Source organism: Scaptodrosophila lebanonensis, unplaced genomic scaffold, assembly GCF_003285725.1.
Source record: "Scaptodrosophila lebanonensis strain 11010-0011.00,11010-0021.00 unplaced genomic scaffold, SlebRS2 tig00001415-arrow-pilon, whole genome shotgun sequence".
Taxonomy (NCBI): Eukaryota; Metazoa; Arthropoda; class Insecta; order Diptera; family Drosophilidae; genus Scaptodrosophila; species Scaptodrosophila lebanonensis.
The window spans coordinates 4,862,429-4,888,328 of NW_022060742.1; the positions used below are offsets into that span (position 1 = coordinate 4,862,429).

Consider the following 25,900-nt stretch of genomic DNA (forward strand, 5'->3'; position numbering starts at 1 on the left):
TTGAGCTTGCAAAGCACAATCTATTAAGCATATTACTTATAGGTTGACAAGTGTAGAATCGATTAAAAAATTGTACTTACATCGTAATTCTCTGGCAAGCCAGGCTGGCCCGGTGGTCCTGGTGGACCTGCGACGCCGGGCATTCCGTCGACACCTGGCTCACCCTTGTGCCCCTGAAGCCCTTCCGGTCCACGAGCGCCAGTGTCGCCACGCTCGCCGCGATCTCCTTTGAGACCGGGAGCGCCACGTTCGCCAGCGACGCCCGTGGCTCCCTGCAAATGAAAATGGATGGAGAGAGAGAGAGAGAAGAAAAATATAAGAAATAAATCACATTAGTGGGAGTCCGTAAGTATATGTATACGAGTACATACAAGTATATAAAAGCTACATGTACATAATCCTAGCTATGTACTATACTTAGTTATTTTTGGTGGGCGGTCAATGGGTGGGGGAGGGGCGTTATTCTATGGATAGCGTTTCAACTGCCTGTGGTTGATTTACATAATCGTTGCGTTTTAGTCCGAGCTCATTAATCTACGCGGGCCAGCTGCCCCGGATCTGTTGTTTGGTGATGTTGGTGGAGGTGGTGCGGGTGGTGGTTGCCGAGGAATTTTCTAGCTGGTCAGGGACAGGCGCAATACACAACTTAAGGGGAAAAAATGTGTCTCCCAATGCTCTTAATCTTATGTAAAATGGTCACGATGTGAGCCATTTGCGTGTTATGTTGTAACTGTTGTTGTTGTTGTTGTTTTTGTAGTTGTTGGAATGTTCTGTTTCTTATCGTCGTCTTTTAAATTAATTGCTATTAGTTAAGGGATTAGCAGCACAGCAACAAAATTGTCGCAGGAATTTCCGGTATGCGCGCCTGCTTGCCATATTTTACTCAAACGCCATACTTGGAATGGTCGAAATAGTGGGTGGGCGGTGAGGGGATGGGGAGCATCGTACATGCTACAAGGGTCAACAAATGTCTCTTAGCTTGCTGTGTGGCTTATGGCCTAATGCTCTGTTCATGTTGTTGGTTAGTTGGCTGGCTGGTTAGCTCTGGCGCGCTTTACATTTGGGCATATTTTGAAAGCTCGCATATTTGCGCTACTTTGGCCACCGCAAAATATTTGTCATACCATTTTTCTTTTGATGTATTCCAAGGTATTAAATAGACTACGTTCCACAAGTCGCTGAACGCCCGAAAGCCCAAAAGAAGAAAATCTTTAATAATAATAGCCAAGCTCTCAAATCTGTTACATACATATATGCATATAGTATATAGTGGCAGACTCGCAATTTAGTTGAGTTGAGGTTTTAGAAACTATTTACGAACAATTGCTTCGCCTTAAAACTGTCCGTTCGATTTAAATAAAACTATCATAATTTTAACAAGTAAAAAAGCTAAAGTCGGGTGTCCCGACTTTGAAATACTCTGTACATATGTTTACAATAATTATAGAAAATAAAAAAAATTTGATCGATTTTACCTCTCTCGGTATTCGAACTCACGTAATTGCACATTTACATAGCAATTGCGTCTGTGTGAGTGTATGTATGCCTATGCGCATCTATTCGTGTATGTGTAAGCATTTTCGCAGTCAACCAAACAGCAACATCAACAACAGCCGCGGGCAGCGCTTGAGCAGCGCTGCAGCAGCGCTGCATCAGCAAATATATTTATGGCTATAACTTCTTGTTAAATCGGTCTATCATAATGAAATTTGGCATACGGACACATAATAACCAACTGGGGGTATTTCCAAAATTTTAGTTCGAAATTCCAAGAATTACGGGAGTTACGATTTGCGGGGTAGAGGGGGGAGGGAGGGGAATTCCAAAATATACATTTTCTGCGTATTCACATAAGGCATCTGGGACTAAAATTTGGTGTTCCTAGGTCTTATAGTCTCCGAGATATAGGCGATTATACGAATGGAAAATCGGGAAAACCCCCATAGGGGGGAAGTGGGGGGGAAAATCAAAAAAATAAAACAAACTCGTATAGAATACACACATAACGCATCTTCGTGCAAAATTTGGTGTCTCTATCTCTTATAGTCTCTGAGATCCAGGTGTTCATACGGACGGACAGACGGACAGACGGACAGACGGACAGACAGACAGACAGGGCTAGATCGACTCGTCTCGTCATGCTGATCAAGAATATATATACTTTGTGGGGTCTGCCACGCCTCCTTCTGCCTGTTACATTTTTCAGCTCCCGCAAACCTAATATACTCTTGTACATTTCATGTACAGAGTATAAAAAGGAAAGTAGCAATCATTTTATAATTAATTGTAACTCACTAGAGAATTTAATGAATTTCGGTGCAAAAATGAGAAGAATTTACATCATACTAATTGAATATTTTAACAGATAATAATGTTGCATCACAGGTGGGCGAGGAGCGTCTCACCCTTCACATAAAGTGTATTTAAAGCATTTTAATAAAAGTTAATAACTAAAGTTTTACATTTTATTAAATTTCAGAAATTATGCCAGTCATCTTAATATAATAAAACATTCAGCTTTTATTAAACACATTTAATTCTTTTAATTTCATTGGCTTGTAACGTTCACCACTATTATCAGACTCACTGAACTCCTACATTCTGCACATGATTCGATTACGGATATTTCAAGTGGATATACGGGATACAAAAACCGAATTTTTTGTGTTAATCAGCATTAAATGCAAAATTAGTGAATATAATTATTTAATTTGCCTTTTAAAAATATTTTCATTTTCAATTTCGTATGCCAAATCCTAAACCTAAGTATTTAGTTGAGTGGCAGGGTACGTATATTTTATGTCTATCTTTTGACACGTACTCAAGTCTGGGGTAAAATGCATTTTCATGTTGGCTCGGCATAAGCTGCATTTGCAAATGGATTTCACCTTTTTTATGTATTCTATGTATGCATCCATATGTATGGCATGAGAATATGTGTGTGCGATTGTGTGTGTTCCTGTATCTATTACATATTTTCGGTTAGCTGGGCAAAAGATACAACTGCAACTTTGACTGTGCTTAGATCTCTGAAGAGACGGCATGCACTTTAAGTAAAGGCCAACAGATTCTTGTAACAGTGTAGACTTTGCCTTTGACCCACTACTCTATGTACACGCACACACACATACATACACCATGCATACACATGCTCGTTCACAGGACTAAATGGCAAGTACACACGACTACGAGTACGAGTACAGTTGTCGCTCGAGCAGGCATGCATGTGTGGGTATCTGTGTGTTTGCACGCTCATGTGTATATAGATACAACTCTTATGGTTCCCAAAGACGCTGCCAGTTGATGAGATAATATAACGAGAAGCACCGAGAGTGGATAAGTGTTTAAGCGTGAGCTGCCGCTTACGCTCAAAGTCATAAAGAATTTTTTGTTGCGTTGCGTTTCGTGTCGTTTACGTTTTTGTCGTTTTGCTACGTTTCCTTTCTCTATTTTTTTCCATTTCCGGTTACACACTCAAACACACACACACACACACACACACACACACAGACACCAACATATACTGCAAATTATAATGTTTGACATAGGAAAACAGCAGTAGCTGCAGAAGCAGCAAGGGCAGAGCATATTGAGGCAGCCTGTCGGTTCCTGTGTGTCGGTGGGCCAGTGGGGCCAGTGGGCTGGTGGATCGGTGGGTCGGAGTGTGTGTGCTTACCCAGCCAGTCACTCCATCAGGCACTTGCCCCCCCCCCCCCCACCACTTGAAGATTAGACGATGTGTGTAATGAAATTGAAAATGTGTTAGATTCATGCCAAATATTGCCTTTTTGCCATCGTCTCCGGCTGCCGTTTTCTAACCCGTTCTTCCCTACACTCGTTCTCAAACCCGTATATAGTATGTTATAGACGATTTAATGTTTTACTTACGGTACTTCCAGGAGCTCCAGTTTTACCCTCCTTGCCCTGTGCGCCCGGCGCTCCACGTAGCGATTCACGTAACCTTTCGTTGTCTTTGAGAGCTTCTAGGATATCAGACGCATTACATGTACATTTGCCAGTGTATTTCTATACGAAGGCGTAGATACAAGTAGAAAAAAGAAAGGAAAAAATTATAAATCATGGCTCAGCCTAAAACACATGTCAAAAGTTCAATTACTGGAACAGACAGGCATTCAACTGTAAGGACAGCAGCTCTATCTAATTGACAATTTGATTTCAAGTATATGTCTAGGCCGCATTAGCATATGACAAAAAATGTTTAGATCTTTATACTCGAGTTGAGTTGGCTGTCATAGAGCAACACGCAAATATTAACCTGCCCGAAATCCACTCCTGGCCACAGTTAACCCTTAATACCCAATTGTATGAGTTGCTTAGCTATTTAGTGGAATGAATAAACGTCAAAGTTTGCAAACGAAATAAAATCAAAACGGACGAATTATTTTGCGAGGAGAATTTACCAAACTTTAGTAGCAACATCAAATCTGAGGGTCGACAAGGCAACGTTTTGTATATGTATTTTTGGGATAAATATAGTATACCTAAATGTTTTTGCGAGCAGGTATTATTTTTCACGCATATTAAGTGCAATTCAAGTGAGTGCCTACTTTAGTACAAATTTTAATTGTAAATACTACATATTTTCTTAACCTTTTTTCTTTTAAACAATTTGTCAGCAGTATTCTAAAAATTAGAAAATTTATAATTTGTCCATCGTACAATAATGAATGTTCTACATTTAAACTAAGAATTGTAAAAATGTATTTTGCATGTTAAAATCACATTTGTAAATCTCTTACAGACTGTGGAATACTTACAGCCCCCGCCACAGACGTATCTATAAAGGGCGGATATGTTGCCGATTCCCCTTTGGGACCTGGGGGTCCTGGCTGGCCCGGCGGACCCGGCGCTCCGCGAATAGTTTCGCCAGGAGGGCCTTTGGGGCCACGTTCGCCCTTCTCGCCCTTTATGCCGCGATAAGCTAAAAGTAGAGAAATGATAGCATTAACCGTTGCTCAATTAGTGGCCTACTCCTTCCTAAGGTTTTACTCACGTCTCTCGTGTGTGTATTGTGTCTGTCCAGGTGGGGGCTGAATTCCACTGGCCTCGTAAATGTCTGTCGCCTGCGAATAAAAAAATACAGAGGTGAGAATTGCATGTTTAGTGATGGCGAATTTATGAAAGCGTAAGTGCAAATGGTTGTTATTTTTCTATAAAATTCACATTAATTTTATTTTAACTGCATATTGCAATTAACTTATGGCTAAATATTTAATTATACACAATATACACTTCACTTCCAATGACCGCAGTGTGGACAAACACGTTGCGTCATTTTTGTTGTTGTTTTACATGCAAATACGAAATCGTACGTACTTTCAAGTGCACTGTCAATAACAATGAGAATTGCTTAATGCGGTCGACTCTATAACAATTTGCAGTTATTTGCATTTAAAGTATATTAAATTGTATACTTTGCTTTAAAGCTAAGCTGCAATGGGTGAAGCTGAAAGATGTCAAGTAAATTAAGCCACTCACATCAAGTGCTTTGTTCCACACATCGTCACTCAAAACATTATCTTCATCATCAATAAATGGCTCATCTAAGACCTGATTAACACAAAAAAGGAAAGGAAAGGGTGAAATTATGGAAATAAAAAATGAAGAAATAATTTCAAAATATAATTAAAGTACAAACAGTGTTAAATAAATAAACAGAAAAATTTTTCAAATAATTAAAAAATACATATAAATACACATACCACAGAGTCTGGATTTTCTAATATTTCGTTGTCCATCTCCTAAATTAAACGGCAACAAAAACAATAGGGAAAATTAAAAAAATATAACAGAAATAAATGAAATAAAAATAAATATATCTTTTTTTACGCAAGCTTGGACTTTTTTAAGCAATCATATATGTTTATAATATAATGTAGGCAAAGGGTAATATACCTGAGGCAGATAGTTATTTCAGTACTTCTATGATCTTGCAATAAACAGTATTGATATTTTTTGAGAAACTCCTTATTAACATAAAATATTTGATTTCAGTAATTTTAACAAAATTGATGTAACGAACTAAGAACGGTTTATTTAAATTGAAGAGTGTTTTGCTAACATTACCAAGCTATCTAATACATAGCTAATTAAATACAAAATACACTTCACTTCCAAAGACCGCAGTGAGAGTGTATGTACTTTTAATAGGACTGTCAATAACAATGAGGCTTTTTTAATGCGGTCGACTCTATAATTATTTTCATTTAAATTTTACTAAATTTGTAAAGTTGGGATAAGCTGAGATTTCGAGTTAACCAAGCCACTCACATCAAGTGTTTTATTCCACACATCGTCACTCAAAACATTATCTTCATCATCAATAATTGGCTGATCTGAGACCTGATTAACAAAAATAGGGAGTGGGTAAAATAGTGAACTTAATAAAATTACAAACAGTTTTAAATAAATAAACGTTGAAAATGGTAAAAATGGTTTAAAAATGTAAGTACACATACCGTCGTATCTGGATCTCCTAATATTTCGTTATCCATCTCCTAAAATAAACAACAACAAAAGCAAAATTGGGGAAATTAAAAAAAAAAAAAAAACAAAACATAAAAGAAACGAATAAATAAATATTTAATTTCTTAAGCAACCTGATTGGTTGTCTATTACGAATGGTTATTCAAACCTTATTCGGAATAAATGCATATATACTACCTTCAGTAAAAGATCGTTTCAATACTTATGACACTCACAGAATAAAAATAACGTTAACAACAACAACAAAAAACGGGGAATAATCAATAATTTGTTTCAATAACTTTAAAAGGTACCTTAAGAGATACAGGAAAACATTTGAGGTGGCACAACTAACAATATATTTACCTTCTATTTAAATGTTCATTAGGAACATAATAAGTTTTTATTCGCGTATCTGGAAATTTGTACACCCTTGTTGATGGAACGGGAATAGTGCTACATTTATTCGCCGCTTTGATTCAAATAATTGTAAATTGTTCATTTGTACGCAATACTTGTATATTAAGACTTTTTTAAACATCAAATAATTTGATAGTTATTTTAAGTGCTTTTTCTCCTCGAAAGTATAAGTATACCCACATATTGTATACTTCTCGTATATGCATACAAAATATGTTAACCTAAAACTTGACTTGAATACATTAATAAATTGCTGAAAATGCATTTGGCCTTTGCACTTTAGGCATACTAGTACTATATAAACTTCATTGGGCCTGCAGCAGCACAGCAAAATAATTGCATTTATTCATTCATTAATTGAAGTTCGTGTGGTGAATGGAAAACTTACCGTTGGCTTTGGTGGCGGCTTGCATGTTGTGTTTAGTGCATCCGGGTTAGTATAAACGTTTAACATATGGATATTTCCCTAAATTGAAATATTTATTGAACGATGAGATATGCATATTCAAAATCACCAATTTCAATATCAATTGAAATATGTATAATGCGCGGAAAATAATTTTTGAAACGCCATTTCACATGCGCCGCTGGGTCCGCCTATGCACACACACACTCATATGTACATATATGTACGCATTATATTTATATATGTACTTACATACATATGAATGAACATACTTACAAATGAATTTATACATGTGCATATTAGATCAATCAATTTGGATGTGATTTGAAAATGCATTCAACACACATAGGTAAGTGCAATTAAATGACGAAGCTAAGCCTGCAGTTGCAACCCAATCCGCAATTGTAATTGCCGTAAATATAAATGTATTATTCATGTTAATATTCGAATGGCATATGCAATGCCATGATTTTGATTTTAAATTACAATTTACAAATGGCAACGACTTACCACTTGCAGTGACTGACAAAGTCAAATGGACTGACCCGAGCTGCTACATTGAATGGCACAACCCATACAACCATCTCAACAAGCAGATTCAGTATCTGACACACTTACTTAGAGCGTTCGACTCAATTGGAAAGAGAAATCCCAACCGCAGAGGCAAACGACTGCGGCTGTGGCTATAGACTGAAGTCATCCAGAGACAATGAGCCACGAACAATACGAAACAAAATGTACGACCAAAATGAAAGCGAACTAACCAACGAGCAGAACCACAAAAACGACAGGAATGGCAACAACGAGGCACTCAGTGCACATTTGCCATAAACTCTGTTCCGGTATCTTTTTGGGACCGCATGGACAAGCTCCTGAACAGAGGTTCGAGACTGCCGAATGGATACGCTCAAACCACAAGAATTGCCTGGCACAATAAGGGGAGTCGATTGATGTCATCGTGAACTCAAACGAGGAATATAGCTTAAAATATTAATTATGCTTCGCACATGTGATGTTCCAAAGAAATGCAGAGGAAAAATAATAGCGGAAAACCTCATACACGTGACACGTTTGGAATCAAAGAGTATAAAAATTTGTGCTTCTGCCGCACACATTGCGGTTTTTTTTTTACCAACATACCATTTTTCGAGCCTCGTTTGCCTTGAAGTTTTCGCATTTTACCCGAAAGTACAACTTTTTAATAGCTTTTTAGTTTAAGAAATTGAAAATTCGATTTCTTTGTAATTTTTCGGCATAGCTTTCGCTCCCATCCCTAAAACTGATGTACAGTTGTCTCTACTGCTATGTACTTCTGCTATTGTAGTTGTTGTTGCTAACTGTAAATGATAGCAATATCTATGAAGCTTTTATGCTTTTCAGTTAAAAGTTTTGTCTCAGACGTTCAGTCGTTGAGTTTTGGGTTAAAAGCAAGCTACCGAAGCTTACAATGGCTTAATATGCGCACACATACAGACAGTCTCACACATACATAAAAACGCATACATACACACACACACACACACACACACACACACACACACACACACACACACACATATGCGCAATTCTGTTGTGTGTGTAATGGCCGTCAATAAACATTGAAGTGTCTTGGCTGTCCTGGCCATGCAGCTTGTTGCTGTTTTGGCCTGTTCTTGGGTCGAGTTGCGGATATTAAAGCTTCGCTTTTCTTTTTTCCGTTATTTCTGTATTCTATTATGTGCTCTCTTTGTTTGGCTTTTGTTTTGCGCTTCACAAATGTATGCACTAAACAAATGGCAGGCTAGTGAAATCGTCGGGCGCAAAGCATGAAAACAATGCGCTCGTCTTCATTGTTTCTAAGTAGGAGGTTGAGTGTGTGTGTGTGGCACAGTTTTGCAACAGAGCACGTGATAGTATGTGTGTGTGTGTGTGTGTGTGTGTGCCTGCAGCAGAATTAGCAGCAAGTAAATTCACTTGAAACGGAAATTAAGTAGCAGGAAATGGCATTTTGGGTGTGACTGTGGATTCTCGTCATCATCATCACCATGCTCTTCATCTTCATTATTACGTGCTGCTGAGTACGGAAATTTTAGTGTAAATTAACAAAAATAAACATTTGAAGATTTTCTCTTTGAACATTTACCAAGAATACAAAACCGAAAACAACTACAACAATAAAATAGAAAAGAGCCATAAGGCCCGACCTAGACAGCGCAAAATGATAGCAACAGCAGACTAATAGACTACGCTTGCTGTACACTTGCTCATTGTTACCCTTTTTTGGGAGGGCACTAGCTGCAAGGAAAAAATTCAGAGCGATGAACTGATAAGAGCACATCAAAGCTCTTGCTACAAGAACATTGTATATGACAGCAAATAAAGAGATGAATGGCAGAAGGCACTGGCAAAAAATGTACACAGAAAAAACATACGCATATAAGTATAGTATAGTATGGTATGTATGTACGTAAAAGGCAAGTAAATAAATAAGTAAATATACGTAGAGTCGAGAGCAGCATAGACAGAGGGTCAAGCGCAGACAAAGGCATCTGCATACATGCACACATACATAACTACGAGTATGTATGCCGCCAGTTTAAATAATAAATAGGCTGTCGCCCAATGCTGCCATCTCAACGATTTTCCGGAAAGATTGGAGCGTCGCCGGAAAAAAATTTCAAAAAAGTCCTATCTAGGAGCTTTTTAGTACACGTTGTTGTCTATCAAATCAACTTTAAGAACTTGGATTTAAGTTTTCAGTTTTTTCATTGTTTAACATAAACTAAAGCTGAAAATTGCAAAATTGGAAAAAACGATGTGTGAACAATTTTTACGTACAAGCTAGCTTTAAGTGCACACTTTTTAAAATCTCTTGTGAACAATCGAAAATATTAAAGCAATTTTTAGCCAGTTACGCACCTTCTTTGAATCAGTTTCAAGTCACAGCAAACCTATTCGAACATCATATTTAGCTAAAATATTTTTCGTTATATTATTTTTCCGAGCCACTTGCAAAGCTGATAACCAGGATAAAAAATAATTTTAGATCACATTGTAATCAAACCATATATAAGGAAAGTTCCTTGAGCCGAAAAAAGAAAACTTGTTTTCAAAATTGTACAAAAATAGATTTTATAAAACCGATTGTGTTAATTATTTGTATATAAACTATAAATATAGGCCGCATTTGATGCTTTACTTGAAACTTTTCGACAACTAACAAGAAAACCATATCTTTATAATGAATCTGTACAACCAAAATACAAACCCCTTCGCTAGCTTCGGGACTCGAAGCTTATATTAACATAACGTTACTATGTCAGGTATTATAAAACTGAACACCTAATATTTAGCAACTCCTAATTGAGTATAAATAAATATTAACACCATAATTTTCAGCTTTATTTAACATTCCCGTTAAACCAACCCAAAAGGAAGCAGCACTTCAAGTTCCGAAGAGCACAGGCAGATTTTTTGGACCGGCAAACCCTGCGTGTGTAGTTGCAGGTTGTTGCCTAATGATGACATTTTTAGCTAAACACACAAGCAGAAAGCAGACGCATTTAAGCTAAACTGCCAGCAGTACCAAATGGCCAGAGTCTAAATATGCGAGCGTAGGAGCAGTCGATGCTGAGGCTGAGGCAGAGGTTGAGCACGGATCTGAGTCTGAGCCTGGGGAGGAGAGCAACAGTCGTTGCAATGTAGCTCGGTCAAGTGGGCCACCCAGTGGCTGAGAGCCATGAGCAATTAACTACGCTATGCTGCTGTCTGAACACACGCACACACATACACACACCCGTACATATACACATATGCACGGCTGCTGTTTGTACTGTGCCGCACATAATTAAGGCCAGAAATAAACTGAACAGAGCTGCACACAGCTAAGGCACATTGAAGCAAAGCGGCACAAGGACATGCCAAAGAGTGCGGCTTATAAAACGTAAGCGTAATGGAAGCGTTTATTGCCTCTGCCATGTAGTCCAGTGTTGCAACAGGAGTAAAGCAAGGCGGGGGTTCTGGTTCTGGTTTTCGGTTTTCGTTTCGGTTTCATATTGAAAATAAAGCAAATAATATGCAAAGTGTTTGACCTTTTCTCTGCTTTCTTCTCCATTTTTATTTTCTTTTATTGCTAGCCAGTTGAAAGGTATGCCAAATAGTTTTAACATTCTAGACACGTTTCAGATACTATATCCAGGGCGGGAGTAGCAATCATTGGAAAAAAAAGGGACATCCATTAGCAAGACCGTGCACTGCGGTTGCCTGCCAATTTGTCAAAAATGTGTCCATAATAGAGATCGATTGAGGTCGAACCCATTGGCTAGTCTTTTGGCACTTGCGTGAAAAGGTCATATAAAGCCGTGTATGTACTTGTATGCATGACAATGGCATATAAAAAGCAGATATGTACATTCCTACGAGCAATTGCATTTCGAGAGCGCACGCGATTTATTTTTGTGGATTGCCTTTTCTCGCACTGCGCTTTAAAACATATTTTGAATTTTTTGTAAAGCACATAAACATAACAAAATTTATCAAATTGCCTTCAAATTTCGTTCACTTTTAAGCTCTCGAAATTTTCTGTTGCAGCCCAAGCCAGGCCATAAATGCATCCGCTAAATAGGGCCACGCAAAGGTTCGTGCGCAGCAACTTTAAATTGAAGCTCAAACGCCTTCGGCATTTCCTAACCACAGTATTTGTGGCTCAATACCCATGCATTGGCGATATCAGCGACTGGCCCGGCTATTTAATTTATTGCAGCAACTTGCCCTTCACCAACATCACCGAAGCAGCTGCCTTTATCCAGAGCACGCTCAAGGATTTTCCGACCGAGCTGCGCCAACTCAGTGAGCTTATCATCGAACAGGTCATCAATTCGCGTGTGCATCGCTCGCAGTTAGAGAGCCAAAGTCGCTTCTTTAGCACCGCCCTCACCGACATTACGGATATGCTACGCCTGACCCAAAACGTATGCGAACAGTGCGACAAATACATAAAGCGACGCAACGGGTTGCAACAAAATCTGCGACGTGCCCAGGCAGCAAAGCTAACCGAACAGGTGCTGCATTATCGCACTCTATTGCGAATCTTCGATGAGTGCACGCTCCGGCAGATGCGCTCTGAGCTGCAGCCGCTGGTGAAGTTCATCGGCGAGTTCTACGAGGCCATTACCGAGCATTGCTACATTTATCAGGAGAAAAATGGGAAGGAAATCAAATACTACATTAAGTGAATGAGCTGTGTATTATAATGCTCCAGTGGGTTAGCAATTCTATCAGGCACTGTGGCTGGCATGAGCAGCGGCAGAATAAGCAATAAAACTATTTTATAAAAAATCAAACAGATTCGAGGGGTCCGATTGCTTCCAACTTGAATTTTAGCATCATTCATAAAATCGCCAACGTTACGAGATACCAAGAATTCTCAACGTCTAGTTGGCTAACTGAGGGTTTCAAAATTGTACCAAAGTAAGCAATAACATTTTAATAACAAAAATGTTTATAACTGTTTAGGGTCTTATGCAGCTTCAATTACTTGAAGAGACCATAAATGTTCTTGCTTTAAAAATTAATTTTTTTTATTCGTTTTTTTTTGTCATTATTGTCTTAATGAAGTAATTCTATTTATCTATCTTATAAAATGTATTATTGTGGTTGACATTCGTAAATATATTAAAAGTGATTTTTTTCTACATCGATAACTTTTTAATAATTCACACCTACGTTTCAATGCTAGTTAAGTATCTGCAGATTGAGAAGGAATGTCCCAGTTTGTTAAGGTTTGTTGAATCTAAATTTAGTCGAATATATAAACCTCACACGTTTTATTCACTTATCCTTCTTATCACGCAAGAAATATCCTAGTACTTTCACGAATCATTGATTGTAAAAATTCTTTGATTTTCAATTAATTTAATAATAATAATCGCTTGAATCACCTACAGCCAACGGTAACTAAGTAAGCTAGCTAAAGGCCAAATAAATGTTTGATTATTATTAAAGGTTTATTGCATCAGCTTATTAAGAAAGACAAGGAACGGAGTTTCGGAAATATACATTGCATTTACTTTGTTTGAAAAACGTTTGCCATGTAAGTACTGTAGAGAAATAATAGCCTGAAAATCAAATGCTGCCAATGTTTAAGCTGCTGTCGCATCTGAAAAATTGTCTAATCCTAATTATAATTTTAATTAGGCGCAAATATTTAATAAGCGCAATTTGTGACATAACAAAGGACAGCTTTAAAACAAATGCCAACTGAAAATGGCTGCACATTAAGATTAGCATAACTTGTTTCCGCAAGAGGCGTTGGGCTCGTGTTTGTTATTGTTCTTGTTGTTGCTATTCTTATTCTTCTTCTTCCAGCTCGTCGTTGTCTGTGGTGCTCTTTACATGATGACAATGGCACAGACGACAAAGATGGCGACGCAGATGACGACGACAACGACATCGAAGTCTACGAAAAGGACTGAGAAGCGACAGCAGCGGAAACGGATGTAAATTTTTGTCTTATGTTGACAGTGTGGCGTCGTTTTGGTTGTGTACGAGTGTGCGTACGAAAATGTGTGGTTGTATGTGTCATCGTGTGTCTGCCAGTTTACATAAGTCGAGCTGGAGAAAGGCAGCCGCAGCAGCAAGAGGCATTAAGTAGCTGACACCAGCTACCATTTCCATTCGGGCACATGAATTTATATTCTCGTGAAAGTTATGAGCAAGTTAATAGATAATTAACCATGGAAATTGCTGAGCAACAGTTTACAAATATCGCCAACAACGTTCGAGCTAAAAATGTCGTGTCTGTCAGGTGTTTGCCAAGTACAGGTACGAGCATATATACGAGAATGTCGCGTGTTCACCTTTCTGCTAATAAAGGTATGGGCGTGTGTTCCTCCTGTGTGTGTGTGTGTTTGTGTGTGTGTGTGTGTGTGACTTGTGGGCGCGCATTCAAGCACAAAAGAATTAACTCTAATTACTTTGTAATGTTGATTAAGCTTGTTAGAGCGCATTAAATATGTAAACGGTGTTTAACATTTTCAGCATATTATTCTCTAACGCTAACATATGGAAATATTTGCACCTAAGACACACATTTTGACATAACATACATTTTTCGTTGCGCTTGGCAACTAGACATGCAAAAATAATTTTTGGCTGCCTTGACAAAATTGAAAATGCATCGTAATTACTGCATGTGGGATCCTTTGGGTTGCACACCTAATTAATGGGGGAATATACTGACAGTTTTGAGCGAGTGATATGTGACAAATAAAAAAGTGAACTCTTTATGTCCTTCTTTGAATTATCGCTTTTGAAATTAATCTGTGATTAATTTCTTTTAGAAAGGTTATTTAGCTAAGAATTAATAAGTCTTGTTCATCCACAAGTTGAGAGAGAGTTATTATATATTTGTATCTCAACAATGCTGCTTTTGCCGTAGAGAATAAATTTGACAAAATGCAAAATAAATTTAAAAAGAGAATCACAAATTGTCGTGTTGACGAATCGCTTGGTAACTTATTCTCTTTCATTAAATCTATCCGTGATTTTATATTTCAACCAAAATTGTTCCTCTGCTCACACAAAATGAGGGTCAACAATTTTCAATTCACAATTCATTTAAATTATTTAAATTGCTCATTTGATGTGGCGAAAATGAAAGTGGCACGAAAATGCCAACTTTAAATTCACCTTTATGGCCAACAACGATGGGGCGAATGTGAGTTGGGGCAGTTGTTAAATGAGCTTGTTGGCCGACGAGGGTAGCATAGTTTCTAAATCACTCGCTGACAGTCTTACTGTAACAGTAACTACAGGAGCAACAACAACAACAACACCAAAAACCTTAACAGGAGCAGCAACATCAACAGCGATAGCAATCCCAACGTCAAAAAGTTGCGCACTTTTTTGTAATTTTATTTTATTTCCGTTTAAATGCGTGCGGCAAGGTGTTGCCTTCTTGCCCATCTTTAATTTTTTTTTCCTGTTGGGCTGGTTAGCCAGCCCAGGAGTCGTCAGTGGGTGTGATTTTAAAGCAAAATTATAGCAACATAAAATTTTACGGCCAACTCAGTCAGGAAGTAAAAAAAAAAAGAAAAAACGTAACGAAAGGCAGGTACAAAGTTTAATTTTGTGCACTTGACTCTTAGACACTTGACGTGCGACCGCTTGTAGGCAGTTTGCACGAGTATCGTGGTATAAGTTCATTCTTCTTTGGTACATAAATATATGTACATATATACATAGTATAAGTATTTGTTGTTGGTGTATTTTAATGCCACCTTTTTGCATATAATCAAAATAAATTACTTTGCACATTTTGCGGCATATAAATAATTTAAAAAGCACAGGCACATAAAACGAATGACAGAGTGCAAGATGGGGTAGGGGGAGTGTTTGTGATGAGGGTTTGCATACCCGTACCGTATAAGTAAGCTGCGCAACACCAACATCAGAAGCAGCAGCAGCAGCAGCACCAGCAACAACAACAATAATGGCAACGACAATACAGTGACAGCATTTTTTTAATTTTGCTAAAAACCTACGACTAATTCTCAAACGAGCTGACACAAATCTCGAAAGTTTTTGCATACTTTCACACACACACTCATACACTCACACAGACAGGCACATACATGCATGTAGTAGTACGAGTGTGCACACATATTTACCGACTGGTCTGTCGCAATGAGCTAGGAGCGAGTGATTTTATTTTTTCGTTTTGTTTGTTTGTGGTTAAAACACAAACAATGCTCACACACACTTACACAATGAAATGCAGAGATAGAAATGCATATGGAAGCGGGTAGGCTAAAAAACATTGGCTGGGGATGGAGTGGAAGCAGTGGCAGCACCAGCAAGCGTAACTGCAACAATGGCGTTGAGCATTTGGCCAAAACGCCAGCTACAATTAGTTTAAAGTGAGCAGACACAGATGCACGCACATACAGACATAAACACACACATACAAGCAAACACTCTAAGTGTGTGCGAGAATGAGAGATAAGGCGGGACTGCATTTCATTTGGCATAAACCAACATGTTATGTGTGTCAGACAGTTTTATAAACCTCGTGCAAACATACACACCATCACACACACACTCGCACAATGACTGTGTATACTCAACGCAATGCAAACTGCAGTGACAGCCTCTTGAGGCCTAGCCTGCCAACTAAGTAGCAAATTATGTAGCATAGTGTGGTGCACAAGCAATTTCAAATAAAATTCGTAGCCTAAAAGTCAAATTTAAAGCGAAATATTTAAAAAAAATTGTCGGGCCCAGAAGGTATCCAAATTGAAAAAAATTCACATATTTCAAACTGTATTTTTTTTTCGAAAAAAATCAAAAAATCCACAGCTAGGGTGTTTACAATATTTGACTAAATGTTTCAACATTACCAATTCGGTAGCCAATTCGTGATCACCTAAAATAACGAAACGAGTTTCTTTAAGATGATTTGGACAAATAGTTAAAACATAAGGCTGACTAACAAAGCTTAAAAACATTTTATTAAATAAATAAAAGAAACTCCCATCATAATTTGTAAGCACTTCAGCTTTTGAGCAAAGCCTTTGTATAGTTACAAAGAATTTTACAAGTAAAGTAAATTACAATTTCTCAGCCTTTATCCAAAATAAAACAACTAAAATTTTGTTAATATACCATCTATGATTTATCATTCCCGCTAAAACATATAACATTCATTAGCATAATATATATTTAAAAAAAATCGGTTTTGATTGATTTGAATCCAATGGAACTATAATTCAGTGAATTATAGAAATTTCAAGTATGATAAAAAGCATGTCCCAAAAAAAAAAGAAAGGAAATCGATGTTATTTGTCAAATTTCATCTCATGTAGTGGGCGTTCATTTTTCAATTTCTATCACTACATACACTAACAATTTGACATTCAAGCGGTACACATCTACGACAGTAATAACAATCACAATGCAACAATCGACAAAATTCCACAGTAAACTTTCCGCTCAAGTGGCCAGCAAGAAGAAGAATATCCTTAATGTGCGACCAGCCGTACACGCTCTGATTCTCGAGATGTTATTACCGCGCATTCACATGTTGCGCCAAATTGTCTGGACGCGCATAGTGCCCGAGACGCGCATGGACGAGGCCGATGGTGACGTGGATTGGTGGCCAGACTATGCCGTCTACTCGCACACGCACGCCATAACCGATATGAAGGGCCTACTATGCTTTGCTCAGGACTCGATGAAGGGCATGCCCGATGAGATGACTGCGATTGCCGTCCGATTCCATCGAATGTACGACGAGGTAAAGCATCAGATGCGACGCTTAACTCGTAGTCGGTATCGTCTTGTTCTCAGTCTGATTAAGGACATCGTCGAGTTTGTCCGGAGTTGCCATCGCCATTGTGACGTCCTGTTGGAGGAACGTCGAAAACTCTACGAACGCGCCAATGCCACTCGAGAAACTGGTGACCGTATACGCCTTAAGATCTTTGATGAGCACACGTTTGTTCAGTTGCACAGCAAGATGTCCAATCTGAAGAGTTTCGCCCAGGAGTTTTGTGATTTGTTCGAGCCTGGTGATATTGAACTGTTGCCGCCAGCATCAGCAGCCTCGAGCGGAAGCAGCAAACGAACCAAGGCTGTTCTCTAATGGCAACCAATATTTGGATGGCCAGAGCAGGACGGGCCAGTCCAGGCCAGACCAGGCCTTCGGTTGAGGTTGGTGTTCATTTTCTCACAGTTGGTTACATGTTTTGTGCCTGGTCACAATTTTACGGCAAGACACAACGGTAATAAAATGTTTACCCCCAGTGTATTTGGAGTATCTGCGAAAGCTTTTTATGCCTCAAAGTCAATATAGAGTGCCACATGCACACAATTTTAAAACGGCAAGTATGCTTTTTAGATTCGTGGGCGTTCCATTGTAGTTGTTGCCTAACGTGACTCACTCACTCACTACCTCCCTGGCTGTGGCTATGACATACTTCCACACACAAACACACACAGAACCAAGCACATGCCGTGCTGTGGCATTCAGGCTTTCAGACAACCAACAGTCAGTTAGTTGCTCCAAGCTCAGGCGCCATTCAAGCGGAAATGCAGCAACGAAACCAAGCGATGAGCGAGCGACGAGCGCATACTTTACAGTGGCAGAAGTAGCAGCAACAGCAGCAGCCCAACGACAAAAAAAGGAAAAGCCAACGGCAAAAACCTCCACGTGAAGTGTGTCATCAGTTTAGGGTTTTGTGGCCGACCAACCCCTTCACCAACACCTTAACGTGCCTTGCACTTAGAGAAAATCGGAAAGACTTAAGAAAAACCAACTGTCATGTGAACGGTGTAAGCGGCTTATTTCAAGCAATGCAATTGAATTATGGTAGAGAACACAAAAGAGCTCTTAATGTAAAAGAGAATAAGGACTACTCGTTAAGCAAAAAGCAATTAGGACACTTAATACATATTAATAGCTTAAGCATATACAGTTTTTGGTATTAAAGTTTACAGAACCCTTTTTTTCATTTTTTAGTTTTATATTAGTTAGCATAATACACCTCCCACAGTTAAAAAAAAAAACAAGCAAAACCATTATTTAACAGACCAGACTATTTTTTAAGTTATTTTCCTTGTTTTTGAAATCTCTCTTTCGACACTCTGTTAAGTTCCCCCTCTCTCTGCTACCCAGCGTACGCCCTTGGCTTCGACGCTGACAAAGTTATTTTTCTATAGCTATTATTTTTTTTTATTTATGTAGCGGAAGGTTTTATTATTTTATTTTTCATATCATTCAAATATGATTATTTTTATTTAAAGAAATAAAATTTCACGTAAAAACCAATTTCCGTAATAAAAAAAATTATATTAAGACAATCGGCGCTACATTTTACAAGTATTTAAGACTACTTTTGAAATTTCCATCAGTTTGTTTCACGAAAATATATTATTGTGAAAATGTTGCTAAATTTATTGTTAAATTTATTCATTGCAAAAAATTATTTGTATTATATTTACTAACATATTTTCCTTAAATATCACATTTTTAAAAGTCGTTGATTGCAGACATTTTAAAAAAAGGGATCTATGTATTATTTAATGAAGTTATATATGAAGAAAATAAATCCATTAAATTTGAGTGAAATTCATTATTTTCATAATTGGAAAATTTGTTTACATTCAAGTATTTTAATTATTTCAAAATTGTATTACCATTTGATCAATTTTTCAAGGATTACTTTGACATATTAATTTAATGCTTTCACTATCTACTATACTATTAATTCTGGTAATCAATAGAAGACACACAATGTTTTTCGATTTTCTCTAGGTGTGAAAATTCTCATAATAAACAAATGGGTTGTAAGGTTGGTTGGCTTAACTTTTGGGTTGCCAGCAACTTTCAGAGCAGAGTAGAGAGGAGCATATGATAGCGTTGGCAGGTAGAGGCAGCAAGTTTCGTTCATATTTGTTAACACAAATCAGTGCTATTTATATTGTGGTCATGGTGTGGGATGCTGACGGCTGCTTGGGGTGGATGGGATGGTGGGGTCGTTGGCAGGTGGCATACAACCGGTGCAATGTTAAAAGTGAATGCCAGTTGCGGGAGCTACGCTCAAATGGCTGTCAGTCCTGCAGCTTGTCAACACGTTTATACATACATGCACAAGCACGCGCACACGCACACGCACACACACACATATATATCGCCGCACATACAAGTAGTAACACGGACCCTCGGGCTATATCCAATTTGCAAAAATAACCACAAGAGCAAGAGTGTTGCATACTTAGCAGCGCAAGAAAAGTTCGGCACGCAGCTTGCAAGCAAGAATATTAACATTTTTGCTTATCTATGACATGCAATGGCAGAGCAGACTCAGAGACATTGTGAAGTGGGTATGGCAGGGAAAACAGACTTCCCCTGCCCTTCAACCTCCTTTTATCGACGGCACGTTTGTCAATGCAACAAGTTTTGGTTTTCGCCTCTCGTTTTTGGCTGGCAAAACTTTATAGCGGTGGTGCCTATCACAGTCCAAACCGCAGAAGTCACCGAGTATGCAAAGTTTTTGCGCGTCTAAGGACAGGGGTAGGACAAATACGAAAAGGACTGCTTATCAAAGACATTGACAACGAGTCACAAGTTTGCTTGGCATTAAAATCATAGACAATAGCATTAGGAGACGCACAGTACATACATAACTAACCATAAGGACTGATCTAACTTGGATGAGTGCGTCGCTTGGGTGTTGAACGTTCGCATTCGCAAGCATTAAGCACAAATACACACACACACACATAAACAGACTTACAAGACAACAAGAACACACAGATATGTGTTGGAGTATTCTATGCAGGGCTTTAATAAAATATTATTATAAGCGCAACGGATGCCAGTTTTTCATATGTTTATTTTACCAACGGATGCGAGAGAGAATGTGTGTACTCTTACATACTATCTACTCGAAGCATGTTAGTTGGCCATGCAAAAGTTTCTGATGGACTTTTTTCATTTGGTACTTTTTTACTCAACCCCTTCGTTGATAATGTTGTTGTTGCAGTTGTAGCTGCTCTTCGAATGTATGCATGCACATTTGAAAATTTTTATTATTTATTGCCAGCTGCGGGAGTAACAGGCATGCATGTTGGCATGAACAGCTCGCTATGTTGCAGCAAATCTAATGGCATGTGCTTTCTTGAGCTCTCTTTTTTATTACCCAACTGAGAGTTGAGGGCGTATATAAATACACATACACATATAGATATGTATAAGTTAGTGGGCAATACTTTGCTACTTTGTTGCAATTTCATAGCATTGTGTTTTATGAGCTGCCAAGACACCAACCCACTTACTGTGTGAGTAAATGTAAAAGTGTATTGGTCAAGTTACCAAAAGTCTGGCGCTAATGAAATAAGTCCTAACGGCTAATTGATTGATTTGATCAGCCGTAATTGTCTTTTTAATTAATTAACGTACAGCTCAATACAATACATGTCCATTTGATCTATAAATGTAGGTACATTCATACAAAGAGATAGACTTTCACTTATCCATCAAAGAGCACTTAAGTTCCAAGCGAATATGAACTCATGACCCCACCATTGCCATGGCTTATAAAAACGGATAAATACACCGCACAAAACTATGCTTATAGGCCATTTAAATCAAGGATACACTGACTTTATTTTTTTATGTAGCTTCTTAAAACCGTCATCTAAAATGCTTTAATTTAATCTTAAGTATTTAGACCAAAAACATCCATTTGATAAAATAAATTAATTCGTTATCATTAAATAATTGGTTAAGAAAAAATTAATATTAGTTCAAATAAAATGCTGTTCGACTTTCCAACCAACTTACTTTTACTTTTTTTTTTAAAGTATTTTCTAAAATCTCCATGCCTTCTATATATTATTTTTTCACTTCCAACCCAATTCCAGCGTCAAAACTGGTGGTGCTTTGTGCAATTCTCTTTTTTTTAAATAAACAAGTAAATAAGAACAGAATAAGACATGTTTACCTTTTGAATAAGTGATGTTTCTTTTTAAACGAAGAAATATTTTCCTTTTTTACTGAGCTTTGTTTTGTATGTATTTTTAAGTGTACAACAGTGGACTGCTTAAGTTAGTCATAAACTTCGACTACGCGAATGAGTGACTTTCTGGGTACCTAACTTTGTATCTAATTCATTGTACTTAAGTAGTTTTGCTCTCGCTTTGGTCCTCTTTCTCGCACCTACTCTGAATATATAGTATATCGTTATTTCATGTGCCTGTGGATGTATGAGTATGTGTAAATGGGTTGAATGCGTCAAAGTTGAATGCATTAACAATAATTGCCTTACGAGTAATTTCGCTTTTGGGTAATTAGGCACTAATGAAAGCTAATAAGCATTGTTATAAGCCACATGCTAATCCACACACATATTGTGCTACACACAAAAGAAGAACAACACCAGAAGCGAAAACTTTCCAATCCACCTGAAAATCTGCCAGTGGAGGGACAGACAAACAGAAAAGCAGTGCAACAAACAGCAACAAATTGATTATCAATTTACGTGTAATTTTTATAAACTTACATCAGATATCCTCCCCCCCCCCCCCCCCCCCCCCCATACACATACACATACATGCTGTACATGTTGTCATGCTGGCATTAAGTTACAGTCATAATTAACCGCAACCTTGGCAACCTTCGAGCCGTGCAACTAGGGGCGACGATAATACAGGAGCGAAGGCTCTGGTAATGTTGGCCACTGCTGCTAATGAACTCGACACCGTCCTGTACGTGGCGGATGAAGAGAAAAGTGAAAATCAACAACAGTAACATTAACAACAACAACAACAATCAGGTAAGGCAGCATGCGAAAATGACTTTATTAGCAACTCGCGTCGTTGCTTTTATTTAGATTTTTATTGCTAAACTTTGCTGCCTTCGCTTTTTCCATTCCTACTTTTTTTTGTTGGTGCCGCACATTTGACAGCTGCAGGAGCAGCAAAAGGAGCGGAGGGAGTAGAATAATAACTTGTAGTCCTGCCAACATATCGACAAAGTCAGCGACAGTTAACGATTGTCGCAGTCAAGTTTTGCGTCACCGTCAACGAAAACATTGAGCTCGAGCTCGTTTTTATGCGACACTTTGAATGTTTTAAATGGTTTTTTATTGCTTTCCTTGTCGCTCGTCGGACGTTTGTATTTGTGTTTTTCTTGTTCTTGTGGTTTGGTTCGACTTCTCTGCCATTCCTGTTGCCGTTCTTGCTGCATAAAATTAGTTTAATCACTATGCACACCTCACTCGTTGCCTTACACATCGAGGAACAGGTTAAAGCGAGACCCATAAGTAAGCGTAAACAATGTCAGAAATGGCAGCTACTGGGCAGAGGTGGGGAGAACGGAAGGGAGTTGCAACTGGCTGCCCTGGTCGCGGTGTCAATAGAAACATTAACTGGGCGTGCCGACGAAATTAGCACAGCAATTATGTGAGTATTAGGTGAGGTAGTGTTGCTGCTCGTTTTCCCTATTTCTTTCTTTTTTATTTTACTACAAGGTGTAAACAATGAACGTTTGTGATTTAGCATGCAAATATCACGTATACGACCGCTGTACGATATACATTAAGTGGGATTTCTCTTCTCGTTTGCTTTGTAGCAATCAAACAAAAAGAATGGTAAAAAAAGAAGACGGGGGGGGGGGACATTCAAATACTTGGTAAACATTTATAAACATTATTAGATTCAAATGTACTTAATTATGTACTATATATGTTCTATACTAAATATTTGTTCGAGTATAAGTTCTGCTGCATACTTGGATAAGTTTTATTTGCCATAACAAATGACAGAAAATATTAATCTACATATTTTGATTTATAGATCCAGGAAAAATTAAGGTCAGTTTAGAAAGTTCATATCTTTGGAAGCTGAGAAACGAGGTCCGAGGCGCCCCAAAACCAACCAATTTTTAAGTCCAGAAGTTTTGTGCATTTTAACATACAGTGAGTATGCGGCTAGGAAAACAAAGGCAAACATGAATGACCGTATTCACAGTCAAATAGCTTGTATAAATTATAAAAAAAAATTAAATAACAAATAATTACTAATACAGCAAATAATTACGAGTATAAGTTTCAAACCAAAGCTTTCAAACAGTGTATTGTGTATAGTATATTGTCTTCTATAATCATGTTGATCGAATTAAACTCATAAAAGCCACACAACTTTGCATATAAACCGCCATTATTTCTTCAATCGCGCGTGTGTTATCCACATATGGAATATGTTTCAAGGATTAGAATCTTACAAATCGATTTGTCACGGTTGACTTGTCCAGATCCTTTATTGAAACGTAGTAGTTGATTTACTGTTCGTTTAAATACCAAAATTGTATGGTGCCATATTTTTCTACTATTTTCCACTTAAACTATAACTGACGGTCTTTCATTTCCTTCTATAACTTGGCAATTTATGTGCCGCTTAAGCAAGCTACACATTTATATGGGGGCCATCAATTAAACACAACCAGCTAATCCCTCAGTCGACACAAAGTAGGACCCACTGAGTAAAACAGTTAAAAAGTCACATTATGAGCGAATCGCTTGCGCACGTTCCGCCTCTGTGTACGAGTATGTACAAACACAGATTAGTTTAGGTTCCACAAACACAACCCGCGTTATGTTTATCAATTTATCTTGAGCGCAGGGTCGAGGCAAAAGGGAAGGAAAGAAGGGAGGGGGGAAGGGGGGGGAGCGCGTTTAATGTTTACTAATAATTACAATGGCTTTTTATTTATATTTGTCACATAAGCGCACAAGCAAAAGGCATAGAATGCAGGCATGTGCCGCAGCAATTTTCTCACCTCAGACAGACAAAAGTGAGCAAATAGACAAATCCACACACACACACACACGCACACACGCACACAAGCACACGTCCACGACAGGACAATGGAAAATGTGCTGCTGTCATGAAACATTTGTCACAATAAACTTTATTTGTTTTCGTGTAGTGTAGAAATATATTTTATTTACCGAGCGCCCGCCATACGCTTCTTTTATAAGTGTGCGAGTTGGTGAGTGTGTGTTTGGTGGACGGATGTGTGTGGTATGTGAGTGTGTGTGATTGTGGCAGAGTGTGCGTATTTAAAAGTAGTCTTAACTTGTTGTATGTTGACTGTTGGTTGCCTGCCAGCTTGTTGTTGTTATTGTTGTTATTTGTTTGTTGTGTGCGTGCCTCTTGCACATAAGCCCATTCTTAGACCCACATCTAGTAACGGGGCCTGTGGTGACCACGTCATGGTAAATTATGCTACCAGTTTCATTTGTTTACATTTGAAGCCGGAAGTCATGGGAGTCAAGCATTTAGCATTAAACATAACACATTTTTCACATTTCCCTCGCATTTTCTTTTTTTTTTCTTTTAAGCATCGCGTTAATTACACCCATAAAACGTTAGAATAGCACACATGTTACCCATAATTATTATTAATCTGGTTCGTTTTTCAAACTAGATTTAACAATGAAAGTTAAATTAGATTTGTTCGTCAAACTTTTAAGTGTAATGCACACATTAAGAATGGAAGGTGATAGTAATTGTAATTGATAGTTTTAAGCCAGAAATTTTATTATTACTATATCAAGGTTAATGGATATTACAGTTAATCACAGCTGGAGACATCATGTCTTTGTAATTAACATAATGTACTCATTATTTGACAGTGCTTCCTTGCTCTAATTGTGACGGCTGATCTGTAAATGCAGCTGTTAGGGCCGTGCGCTAACCGAAATTAGTCCAGAAGTTTCAATCGCTCAAAAGGGTGTTGCCTTTCTGTCGACTTATATAGTCGGAGTCATTACTATATATATAGTTTGCTCGTGACAATTAAATAAATAATAAGCCATTGTTGTTGAACGCCATCTGGTTCCATTTGGGTGGATCAAGGCTTGGCTATAGCTTGGTAGTTCAACACATACTTACAAGTAATTCTTTTAATACAAAATTGCAATCAGAAATTTATAAGCAGCAGTCTTACTTCGTCAAGAGGCATTTATATTAAATAATTTTAATCATAGTTTGTTGACTAATAAATATTACAAATGGGTTCAAAACTATTTTTAAGTAAATACAAGT

General features: G+C 38.0%; 2 protein-coding genes across 2 annotated transcripts in view; one reads left to right on the forward strand and one right to left on the reverse strand.

Annotated features, from left to right (window-relative positions):
• LOC115633094 (collagen alpha-1(XVIII) chain) overlaps positions 1-25,900 on the reverse strand; it is an 84,288-nt gene that overhangs the window by 22,986 nt on the left and 35,402 nt on the right. Inside the window, exons 4-8 of the mRNA XM_030530474.1 lie at positions 7,295-7,372; positions 5,015-5,084; positions 4,779-4,942; positions 3,889-4,026; positions 81-272 (exon numbers count right to left, since the gene is read on the reverse strand). Coding sequence (XP_030386334.1) covers positions 81-272; positions 3,889-4,026; positions 4,779-4,942; positions 5,015-5,084; positions 7,295-7,372 — 642 coding nt within the window. The remainder of the gene's footprint in view (positions 1-80; positions 273-3,888; positions 4,027-4,778; positions 4,943-5,014; positions 5,085-7,294; positions 7,373-25,900) is intronic.
• On the forward strand, positions 17,234-18,175 carry LOC115633092. Its single transcript, XM_030530471.1, has one exon. The coding sequence runs from the start codon at positions 17,244-17,246 to the stop codon at positions 17,931-17,933; it is 690 nt and encodes a 229-aa protein (XP_030386331.1). The 5' UTR covers positions 17,234-17,243; the 3' UTR covers positions 17,934-18,175.

What these genes read in the sequence shown, in the direction of transcription:
- LOC115633092 (XM_030530471.1), top strand. Translation starts at nt 17,244, where the DNA reads ATGCAACAATCGACAAAATTCCACAGTAAACTTTCCGCTCAAGTGGCC.